The sequence below is a fragment of the Sinocyclocheilus rhinocerous genome, unplaced genomic scaffold (genome assembly GCF_001515625.1).
Source record: "Sinocyclocheilus rhinocerous isolate Xijiao unplaced genomic scaffold, SAMN03320098_v1.1 scaffold2406, whole genome shotgun sequence".
Classification (NCBI taxonomy): domain Eukaryota; kingdom Metazoa; phylum Chordata; class Actinopteri; order Cypriniformes; family Cyprinidae; genus Sinocyclocheilus; species Sinocyclocheilus rhinocerous.
This window is the reverse complement of record NW_015656159.1, coordinates 146,058-158,623: the sequence shown is the minus strand read 5'-3', so window position 1 is coordinate 158,623 and position 12,566 is coordinate 146,058. Positions and strand designations below refer to the sequence as shown.

Here is a 12,566-nt window from a genome sequence, read left to right as displayed (position 1 = left end):
TAATGTTTTTTTAAAGAAGTCTCTTATGCTCATCAAGGCTGTATTTATTTGATCAAAAATACAGAAACAAAAACAGTAATCTTGCAAAATGTTATTACAATATAAAATAATGGTTTCTATTTTAATATCCATTAAAATATAATTTATTCCTGTGATGCAAAGCTGAATTTCCATCAGCCATTACTCCTGTATAAAGTGTCACATGATCCTTAAGAAATCATTCTAATATGCTGATTTATTATTTGAATTATCAATGTTTATTATCAGTGCTGGAAACAGTTGTGCTGCGAAATATTTGTTTTTGGAAACTGCGATACTTTTTTCAGGATTCTTTGATGAATAAAAAGTTAAAAAGAACAGCAATTATTCAAAATATAAATCTTTTTTTAACAAAATAAATCTTTGCTATCACTTCTTAACAATTTAACACATCCTTGCTGAATAAAAGTTTGAATTTCTTTCAAAAAAAGAAAGAATAAAAATTTACTGACCCCAAACTTTTGAACGGTAGTGTATATTGTTAGAAAAGATTTCTTATTTTAAAGTTAATAAGAAATTAACTTTAATTTCTAATAATAATATTTCTTATTTTTTCTTTATTTTAGTCATGCGATGGCGCCGCAGACGGCAGCCTCAGTGTTTGGCTCTCCAGTGTTTGTACTGTTTTTGTTAGTTTTTCCTGTTTTTTGTTTCTCAAACACGATCAGTTTTACCAGGGAAATATAAAGCAGCACAGTTTCCAGCACTGATAATAAATCAGCATATTAGAATGATTTCTGAATATCATGTGACACTGAAGACTGGAGTAATGGTGCTGAAAATTCAACTTTGCATCACAGGAATAAATTAGATTTTAATTTATATTAAAATAGAAAAAATTTATTTTACATCATATATATATTTCACAATATTACATTTTTTCCTGTATTTTTGATCAAATAAATGCAGCCTTGATGAGCAGAAGAAACTCCTTTAAAAAACATAAAAAATCGTTCTGATCCCAAACATTTGAATGGTAGTGTATATATCTATATATATATATGTATATTTAGCAATAAAAAAAAATTGTTTCTATAGATACAATAAACAACTTTAAATGAATAGTTTTATATTTTGTCATTAGTTTTAATTTGTCATTTGCAATGCTTCATGAGATTGTAGTTCTTCCCACATCAGAGCACTTAGGTACACGTTCTTGCACCTTTTTCCCCAATTTTCATTTACTTTTTTGCTTCGAATCAATGTTTGTAATGTTGTGATTCTCCTTGTAGCTGGTTGGTTTGGTTCATGGCTTATAGCGCTTTTTTAAAAAATGGGCACAATGAATGGGTAAAAAAACACTTCTGGAACCAGCGCTGCTGAAAAAGTGGACGGGCATAATGCACTCTATAGTGGAAAGAAGGTGCTTTAGATAATCAAAATGTTCTTCACACTAAGAAAAAATTGTTATTTTTAGAACTGATCACTGAAAGCTTCTTTGTGGAACCAAAAATGGTTCTTCCATTGCATCGCTGCAAAAACTCCCTTTCTGAACCTTTACTTTTTAGAGTGCATTAGAAGCTGATCAGGGAAGTTTCCAGGTTCCCTTTCAGTCTTAACAATTGAAGCTGTTAACGTCCGTCTGCTGTCCAGCTGTGTTTCTGTGAGGCCGTGTGACTGTTATTGTCAGCACAGCTGTGTGATTATATCTAGCAGGTTAAAGCCCCCAAAATAATAATTATTGCTATGAAAAAAGAATCTCAGATAAATTATATCAGCACTAATTGACTCGCAAAGGAATGAAGCGTGCAGAAAGAGATGCTGCCAGTGAAAGTCGTCACATGTGGTGGAAGCGTTATTCACTTGAGACTGAACATGTCTTTTGCTTGCATAAAATAACCCAAAAGGTGACTTTGAGGCCGGTCTCATTTTCTAAGCCCGTCTGAGCGTGACTTGTTGTTATATTCACGAATCTGATAGCAGGCGAACATTTATCTGCAACAGACCGGCATGCAGTCTTCCCTCAAATAGCTCCCGTTTTAATGCTGATCTGCTTGTTTCTTTTATGTGGTTATTGCTTCCTAAGGACTGAGTGAGGAGAAGGAGGGGCATTGTCTGCGAGAAGTGTTGCATCAGCTTGTGTATTTGCACACAATAACATGAATTAAATCCATTTCTAAAGCAATTGTTAAGTGCTGTTGCTCCTGTGTGATGAATTGGGTTTTGGGAGCAGGGAGCTCGGGAGGCCATGGCAGAGCAGCCATGCCCCAGCCCCAGCCCCTGCCTCGGCCTCTACGGCTGGAGCCCTACAACCCTTACAAAAAAAGTTTTTTATATTATAAATGATCAATTTTGTCAGATTTTCATTACTTTTAATCACCTTGTTTTTTGCCCTCTCTAGATCATTTTCAAGATCAACATCTATGTGTGGGAGAAATTAATGGTTAAATGTTTTTTTTTCTTCACTTTTTTTAAATATACAAATATTTTAAAATGTACAAATATAAACTAACATGCATGCTCAATAATTGTAATATAATCCATAATATGCTATTTAAAACGATTTAAAACACTATACATTGAGACTGCTGGTATTCAGCCCTTTTGAAACACTATTTCCAGCAGAATAAGTGTAGATTTGTAATTTAGTAAGTATAGATTTGATTTAATTTATTTTATGCTCTCTCTTTCTTTTGGGTCAGTAAAATAATTTTTAATTAAATTATTATTATTATTATTATTATTTAGCAAGGATGCATTCAATTGATCAAACATAACAGTAATGACATTTATAATGTTACAAAAGATTTTTAATTCAAATGCAAGTTAAAAAAAATGGTTTCCAAAAAAAAAAAAATTAAGCAGCACAACTGTTTTCAGCTTTTATAATAATCAGAAATGTTTCTTGAGCAGCAAATCAGCATATTAGAATGATTTCTGAAGGATCATGTGACACTGAAGACTGGAGTAATGATGCTGAAAATTCAGCTTTGATCACAGCAATAAATTATATTCTAAAATATATTACAATAGAAAACAGTTATTTTAAATTGTAATAATATTTCACAATATTACAGTTTTTACTGTATTTTTGATCAAATAAATGCAGTCTTGGTGAGCAAAAGAGACTAAAACATGTTCAAAAACATTACAAAATCTTACCGTGGTGTATGTGAAGGACTGTCTCACTGCAGGTCTGAATACATGAACGTGGAAGTAGTTTCACACAAACATTACAAGTTTAGTAGTAAGAGGTAAAACTCGTTTCATAACTTATAACTAGATATCATCTTTACTTTGCTTCCTGATTAGCAAAGTCTTCAAGGATCCCTGAGAGATTGCTCATTTGGAAAGGGATTTTGTGAATCGTTTCCCAGCACTCGCTAATTAGTGACCAAACAGTGTAGATGTATATTTCTAGGGCAATAAGTAAATAAATAGCCAGTAATTTTTTACAGTGAGATAACACTATTTCAATTGCATTTCTACCCACATTCAGACAGAAACTCTAAATTCAGCAGTACATGTCAAAGGATTCATCTGAAAGTGTTCAGTGAGCGTTTCTTTCACAGACAGACAGGACACTCTACTGTACTGGGGTAAAAGTGTGTTGCCCTGGAAACCGTTGTTAAGGAGCTGTATATAGGAGTGAGACCAGAAGTGTCACATTCATTCAAACTAATGAGCCCCCTCTGATTTTTGGAGGGAAAGTGGATTTCAAATGCAACTTCTGAAAAACAACAGTTGCTTAAAGTTACATAAAGAAATGTTTTGTTGAAACACTCCTCAGAACATCTTTAGATTTACATTTTCGTGTTGCAGTATATTTTCGTTAGTGGTGCAATAAATGCATAGCACATATTATGTAAAATTGTTCATTTTTAATGAGATTTAACATTTTCCAGTATTTAATGAAAGTATTTTTTTGAAAGAAGTCTCCGTCTCACAAAGGCTGCATTTATTTTTATTAAAAAATAAGTGCAGCAATATTATTACAATTTCAAAAAACTATACATGTTAAAATGTATTTTATTGCTGTGATCAAATCTGAATGTGTTCAGCATCATTACTTCAGTCTTCAGTGTCACATGATCTTCAGAAATCATTCTAATATGCTGATTTGCTGCTCAAGAAACATTTCTGATTATTATCAATGTTGAAAACAGTTGTGCTGCTTCATATTGTTGTGAAAACCACAATACTTTTTTCAGCATTTTTTGATGAATAGAAAGTTCAGGAACAGCATTTTTTAATAAAAATCTTTTATGACATTATAACTGTCTTTACCGTCACTTTTGAACAATTTAATGCATCCTTGCTAAGTAAAAGTATTCATTTGTTAAAAAAAATAAAAAATCTTGCTGACCCTAAGATGTACCAGTGATTTATTTATTTATTTATTTTTGCATTGAGCTCATTGCATTGCTTTATTCATAAATTACATTTTACATGACATGTGATGCTGCCTTGCACAAAAAAAAGATATCTAAAAGGCAGCATAATGTCATAATGTACTATCTTTTGGAACAAGCTTTGCATCTGGGACACACACATGATGGCTAAAATGCTGACTAAGTAGGCAGCGCACTATGTTTTGGAGCAGAGCTTCTGTCTCTGTGTCTCTGAGGCTGCCCTTCACCGCTCGCCGCTCGCAGGAATTAATCTCTGTCTCCGACTGCTCGTGGTTTTTCTTGGCAAACGTAGAACAACACAAAATTAATGACATGGCTAATCCTACGGTCTGGCGTCCCGTCACCTTCTGAAGCAACAACAACATTAAGAATTCACAGCAAATTAAAGGTCATGGGCAAATTCAGCACCGGTTACGTGGGTCAGTGCTTCCCCCCGCTGCTAATTTGGTCATGACCACAAAAGGACCCCCGACTCCATAGATGACGACTAGAAATAACCTCGTATTGTTATCTCTAATTAGAAATGTTTTGTTCTGCAATTACCTGAAATGGGACATGGCTGGTTGGGAGGTGAAAGTGGAGCAGACAGCATCAGATCAGACACAAATGCTCACACGTGCCAGAGAAAACACTGCTTGTCCTGTTGTGGTTAAACACCCCCTGTAGTCAGTCACCGCAGCGCTTGCCAAAGCCCTCGACTCAGTCCAAACATTAACATCCTCAGTGGATTGTTAGTAAACTTGTGCAGACGTCTCAAACTGCCATAAAGCTAATTGTTATTATATAATCATGTTTTTTTTTTTTGTTTTTTTTTTAGGAGAAGTAATGTTGTTCCTTGTGACATTTAAATTCACAGTTTAAAATATGAGCTAATTTACAGCTAGAATTATTATTTAAAATATCATTACTATTATTGAATAGTATTTATTATTCTTTTTAAATGCAATTATTTATTAAACATTCATTTCATGTTTTAAATGATTTATTATAATATAATTTTTTTTATTAAAAGCTAGTTATAAATAATATATAAATGGATCATATTCATAAAGTGCAAACAGTAATATGAGTGGCTTTGGATAAAATGTAAACTGTAAATGTAGTTTACAGATAATTATTATAAATATAATAAATTGTTATTATTAAATGTTATTTATTTTATTATCATTTTTAAGGGTTATTATTTTTTAAACATTATTTATTAAATGTTTAAAATTATTTATTATAATAAAATGATTTATTTAAGCTAGTGTACAGTGAGTGTTATTAAATATTATTTAGTTTATTAGGATTTTGAAATGTTACCTATTAAACATTATTTATTAAATGTTTTTTTTAAAATTATTAAAACTGTCTTTTTAATATTACTATTACTAAAAATTATTATTTAGTATTATTTATTTGATTATTTATTAAACTTAAGTTAATCAACTTAAGTTAATAAACTTAATCAACTTTTGTTAAGTTGTGACAGATATCATTCTTTTAGAATTATAACTTTGTGTTTTTTTTTTCTTTGCGGTAAAGTCCTGTTTACACCAAGAACAATAACTATAACTATAATTGGATGCCACATTAAGGAATGTGGGTATATGAGCTAGTTTACAGTGAGAGTTATTATTATTTAAAAATTATAATTTTAATAAGTTTTTATTGTTGTCACGCTTGGTTCAAGGATGACGAAGGTAGACAAAGTAATTCAAAAGAAACTTAGTTTATTAGTCAAAGTGACTAGAGAAGAAACACAAACAATACCGGTTAAAGGAACTAAACTGACGGGCTTCAATAACACAGGAGCTGATGAGATAATTAACTGAACAGGTGGACAGAATGAGTAATCAAACTACTCATGAAGACAGAACCAAAACACAAAGAAAACATGATCAAAACAGAACAGAAGTGTTACAATTATATTGCTGCAGTAAGTTGTTACAGTGATATTTTACTGTAATTACAGCATGATACATTGCCTCTCATACTGTATATGGTTTCTTTTATTTACATAACACATAAAAATTAGCATTCAGATTGATTTATGTAAGTATATGCAAGATGACATGTATTGTAACCTTGAGTGACACTTTCTGAAAGTATAGTATGCCTATAAAAATGTTTTGTGCTGTGTTTTGTTTCAGGAGAGAGAAGGACTGTGGTGTCGTGCATGAGAATCATTAACAAGACCATGACTCAAGTCAACGACAGCTACTGTCAGGCGGAGAACAGACCCGCGCCTCAGATCCGCCACTGCAACATCCACACCTGCCAATACAGGTACCAGCGGCACCAGAGCTTCTCAGAACGGACTGTTTTATCTCATATCTGTGTGTGTTGCGTATTTTAATGCCGTCAGCTGACAGAAAACTCAATAGGGAGTCAAACAAGATGGGTTTGGGATCAGAGCATGGCTTTGTAGAATGTTCCCAACAAATCCAGGACAAAAGACTTCCAAACAAAATACACAACCTGTTCTGTTGCCGTCATCTCTGTACAGATGAAAGCCATGACAAATATTGATGCATGTTCTTCCTCAAGGATCATGCGTCAGACAGATGCTCTTGACAGTTACTATAGCTATAACTATATACTATAGCTTTTCAAATGACATACGTTTGTCCGAGGAACATGAGCATTGTAACGTGTTTTCTCATTAAACCAAACCCAAGAATAGACATCTCTGCTCAGTTTATTAGTCTTGAGCTTTTCTTTTGCAACTGAATCTTTAACAATGCATATGCTTATTGTTTTACCAATAATTCACATTTTGTTTTATCTTGCTAGCTTGTAGTGGTTTCACAATTTAGGAGCAATACGTAGAATTAGATTTATGCTGTGTGATAAAATCAGTTTGCTCTAATTCCAAAAACATTTTTTTCGTCTGTAGCTTTTCAAGATGCAATATGTCTCACATTACATGCTTTAGAAGAGATAAGATATTGACATGAAGTTGTTGATTTGGAGCAGAAAGGCTGGTTCACTTGAGTGAACAGGAGATAGATATCACGCTTACAGAATTATAACTTCTTTCCCACATTTTTTCTTGCTCTAACGTTCACACCAATAACAATAGTTCTAATGATAACTATATTAAGGTCCACCAATTTAGTATTTAAATCATTTAAAAATACAAAAATAAGATCAAGCAATTTTTAGATCTTTTAAAGAAAATTTGAGGGGTGTTTGCTTGCTCAAAACTCATTACTGTGCGTCCAGTTTTCTGGGGTGTTATCGTTAACATACTAAAAATATAAAAAAATTGTTCATGACAAATAAAATATAAATTATAGATGACTTAAACTTTACAAACTTAAACTTTAAAAACTTAAATGAAAATTTGGAGTTTTGCCTTGGCAACTAACTGAAATAGAATTTAAATAAAATAAAAGTACTAAAACAGAAAAAAATGAAAATAAATTAAAGCTAAAAAGAAATATAAAAAAAACTATAAAACATGACAGAAACACGTAATAAAATTACTTAAATTTTAACATTAAAGGGGTCATATGACGAGGTAGGTGTGGCTGACTCTTAACTTTTATAAAGAATATCTCTTTGGATTTGAGACTTTAGTCTTTGCAAATTTACAGATCTTCTTTATGCACCAAGAGCTTGTAACACTTCAAAGAGAAAGGAAAAATTTAAATCGCATCATATGACCCCTTTACAATGAAAACATAAAATATCAAAATAAAAGCTTTTAAAAAAATTCAAAACATCAATAAATACTATATAATAACACTAAAATAACACTGGTTTTATAGGGTGTTGTTATGGTGTTCTCAGTCAATTAAATCCAATTCCAAGTGGATATTCTGATCTCTGGATAAGGGCCAAGTACCTCCATCAATGTATGGATTTTTCCCGTTCCTTTTTATTACCAGATGTAAGTCTGATCACTTAGAAAAGTAATTGCACACCTCTATTTCTGTCTATAACTGCAAAATCGATTTTGGTGCTTGTAAGAATGAGATCTGAGTGTGGGACAGAACAGCTTTCTGTAGATTTCTTCGTGTTGTTTCTTCTCTGTCATCTTTCATCGTGTTGTTTAAGCAGTTAATAAAGACGGGTCTATTTTTATTATTAGTTTCATCTGTTGACATTTTCTGCACGTAAATCACAAGTTAATTTCAAAGACCGCTTATGTGACATAAAGATAATCATCTGCTACTTTCAAGTCAAACTGTAAACTGACGATTAAAGCATCCAGATTTCATGATGTTTCCTGACAAAATTATTTGTTAAATTGTAACATTATAGAAGTAAAAAAAAAAAAAGACGTTTGCAAACGCTGTCACAAATTGTTTCAGTGGAGATCCGTTCATTTTCAGACTTCAGATCTCTTTCACTAATGCACTGAATATTGACAGAACTGTTGTATGAGTGTCTTCTCTGCGTTTCTGCTCCTCTCAGGTGGGTCGCTGGTGATTGGGCGCAGTGTTCAGTAACCTGCGGTAGAGGCTTGCAGCAGAGGGAAGTTGGCTGTGTGTACCAGCTGCAAAATGGCACGTACATTCCCACCAGAGACCTGTACTGTCTGAGCTCCAAACCAGCCAGCGTACAGTACTGCGAGGGACGCCACTGCCTCACCGTCTGGGAGGCCTCCGAATGGTCCAAGGTTTGAGCTCAAGTCAGCAGGAATTATTAAAAGACAGCAGATTTTGTTAGAAGAGTTTGGTCTACTGTTTAGACATATTTTAAGCATTCTTGCTTTAAAAACAACATAGCACAAGAGAATTGAACAGTTTATAGACACTCAATACATTCAAAATACTTATCGGTATTCATCTGATTGACCTGCTAACTTTTTTGACCAACTTTAACATGACTAACTTCTTGAAAACGCACAGAAGGTGTGTGTTCATGGTGTGTGTGTGTGTTCACTACTCACTGCTGTGTGTGTGTGTGCACTTGGATGGGTTAAATGCAGATCACAAATTCTGAGTATGGGACGCCAGATATATATACTTTTACAACTTTGTCTCCATGATAACATAAGCCGTGAACACTAAAACACTAAAAACTTTTAAAAATTATGATTTAAACAGCTTTAAAGATCAAATAATAACAGAAGAATTAATGTAAGAATTTTATAAAATTAAAAACTTCACATTTCTGCTTTTAAAACTGGCTCCATTCACTATCATTGTAAGCCTCACTTTTTTTAAAGAAAAGGAAGGATGAGTTTAAATGATCTTTTCTGGTAATCGATATTATGCAACAAATTCTGTTGCAACCTCAGTTTTTGTGTTTTGTTTTTTTTAAAGAAGAGGATGGACAAGTTGAAATCATTTTTTTGTGATAATCAGTATTATAAATAAAATAAATACAAATAAAAATGCAGCCCTGGTGCCATTAGATGCTGAAAATACATTGAGACTTGGTGCAATGGTCAAATGCGTCCATCTAGTGCATCTTTACAGCCTAATGATAAAAAAATTACAGAAATGTAAGAGCATGTTCTGTGTGAATTGTCCCTGACATTCACAAAATAATGCTCCATTACATTTATTGAAAAATGCAAAAATGGTTTGTTCAGAATTTGTCACATTTAAGAGCCGTTCACACAGAAAACATGAAATGCAGAGCAGTGGAAAAAAAAAAAAAAAAAAAGGTTGAACTATTTTTAGCTTGAAATGTTTTGAAAGCCAGTCTTAAAACTCATGTAACTCAAACAGCAGAGCATGGCGTTAGCGCTGCCAAGGTCATGACTTTGATTCCCAGGGAAAACAAGAAATTTGTATCTTGAATGCATCGTAAGTCACTTTGGATAAGAGCATCTGCCAGATGCATAAAAATGCAAATTTGTGCCATAAATGCTATCGAAATTCTGAATTCATCAGAGTTAAGGGCCGTTCACACAGAAAATGCAAGATGCAGGGCAGTGGAAAGGAAAAAAAGGTCTTAAAATTAAATTTTTTAGAGCTGAACTTCTTTTAACACGAGCACAGTGGTCAAAAACATCCATTTAGCAACAGGTTTGAGTAGAAAAACAATGGAAAAGCAGCACAACAGAATGCGAAAACACATTCTGTGTAAATGGCCTCTTATGATATTACATTCACATACTAACGCCCATGATTACATCGGTTATAGAAGTTTTAATGGTACAGCAGCAGAAGGTAAAAAATACCTCAAAATGTAAAAATAAATATATACTAAAATGACAGCATTTTCTGGTGCATGAAGCCTTGCCTAACATAAGAAGATGACGTGCCATAAAAAGTATACACTATAAAGATATAGTTCCTTTTATGAGACACATCCTGTACTACTGGACCATGTGAGGGTCTGTGAGAGCGGATGTGTGCGCTTGTGCCTGTGGGGTTCGTCCTGGCCTATGGAGGGCACTGTGGTTGTTTTTGAGTCTCTAGGTCTCATTTCAGATCTTGATGTCGATGTTGTAAGCACTTCATTAGAGTAGGTTTAGTCAGCGGAGAGAAGTGAGACTCCACAGGAAGCCTGTTTTAATGACCAGCACTCTTGCTTATGTTTTTATTTATCTCCATCCTTCTTTGCACCCAATTGCTCACTTATTTTCCTTGTGTTATCCTCTGAATTCTCCCTGTCTTTGTCTGTCCCAGTGTTCCTCTGAATGTGGTCGCGGCAGCAGGAAGAGGACAGTGACCTGCCCCAATCCTCAGGGTCTCTGTGATCCCGTGTCTCGTCCTGCAGAGGTGGAGACGTGTGAGGATCACTCCAAATGTTACGAGTGGAAGACCGGCGAATGGTCCAAGGTAGGGTGACCAAATAGTCAGAAGTCTATATATAGAAGTGAGTTAGGGGTCAGCAAGATTGTTTAAAAGAAATTCATACTTTTATTCAGCAAAGGGACATTAAATTGATCAAAACTGGCAGTAAAGACATGTACAATGTTACAAAAATTCAGCAAATCAGCATATCAGAATGATTTCTGAAGGATCATGTGACACTGAAGAGTGGAGTAATGATGCTGAAAATTCAGCTTTGCGTCACAGAAATAAACTACATTTTAAAATATATTCACATAGAAAACAGTTATTTTAAATAGTAATAATATTTCACGATATTACTGTTTTTAATGAATTTTTGATCAAAGAAATGTAGTCTTGGTGAGAATAAGAAACTTCTTTCAACCAAGACAACATAAAGCCAACCTAAAAAAAAATAATGACAGACTAATACAGCAGAACTTTATATATAGAATTTTATTAACTCCGCAATATTGATAAACAAGGTAATTTTAGATGCATAGTATAATGGAGTTGACAATTTTATAAGTTTCTACAAACATTTCTGGCAAAAAACTCGACATGAAATTTAAATTGACCATATTTCTTTTCTTATCTTCTTATTGTGAACGATTCATCTGTGCATTTGTTTTTATATGCATCTTTTACCTTTTAATCAAAATATAACTTCCTATGATATGCTCATTTGATGATTTTTAAAAAATATATATTTTTAATGTTTTTGAAAGAAGTCTCTTCTGCTCACCAAGGCTGCATTTATTTGATAAAAAATACAGTAAATTAGTAATATTGTAAAATATTATTACAATGTAAAATAAATGTTTTCTAATTGAATATACTGTATGTTAAAATGTAATTTATTCCTGTGATCGAAGCTGAATTTTCAGCATCATTACTCCAGTCTTCAGTGTCACATGACCCTTCAGAAATCATTCTAATATGCTGATTTGCTGCTCGAGAAGCTTTTCTGATTATTACCAACATTGAAAACATTGTGCTGCTTCACTGTGAGTTTTGTATAAGAATTCTTTAATGAATTGAAAGATCAATAGAAAAATAGAAATATTTTGTCTTTACTGTCATTTTTGATCAATTTAATGCATCTGCACTGCATAAAAGTATTAATTTCTTCCAGAAAATCCTTATTAACCCCAAAATGGTGGTGTATGTGAGGCCACGCTGCAGCCAATTGGCATTCAGTTCTGCCATTTTATCCAGTATGCAGTGCTCACTTTTCACAATCAAATCAACAACTGATGGATAAAATCAAGTCCCGCCCTCAACAGGCCATTTAAAGGGTTAGTTCACCCAAAAATGAAAATTAGGCCATAAATTACTCGCCCTCAAGTCATCCTAGGTGTATATGACTTTCTTATTTCATACGAATCCAGTCAGAGTTATATTAAAAATTGCCTTTGATCTTTCAAGCTGTTTAATGCCACTCAGCGGG

At 33.2% G+C, this 12,566-nt stretch overlaps 1 protein-coding gene across 1 annotated transcript in view; it reads left to right on the top strand.

Annotated features, from left to right (window-relative positions):
- The window catches only part of LOC107719674 (A disintegrin and metalloproteinase with thrombospondin motifs 17-like), a 112,592-nt gene that overhangs the window by 92,426 nt on the left and 7,600 nt on the right, over positions 1–12,566 (top strand). Inside the window, exons 20-22 of the mRNA XM_016527156.1 lie at positions 6,527–6,662; positions 8,799–9,003; positions 10,970–11,122. Of these exons, the coding sequence (XP_016382642.1) occupies positions 6,527–6,662; positions 8,799–9,003; positions 10,970–11,122 (494 nt within the window). The remainder of the gene's footprint in view (positions 1–6,526; positions 6,663–8,798; positions 9,004–10,969; positions 11,123–12,566) is intronic.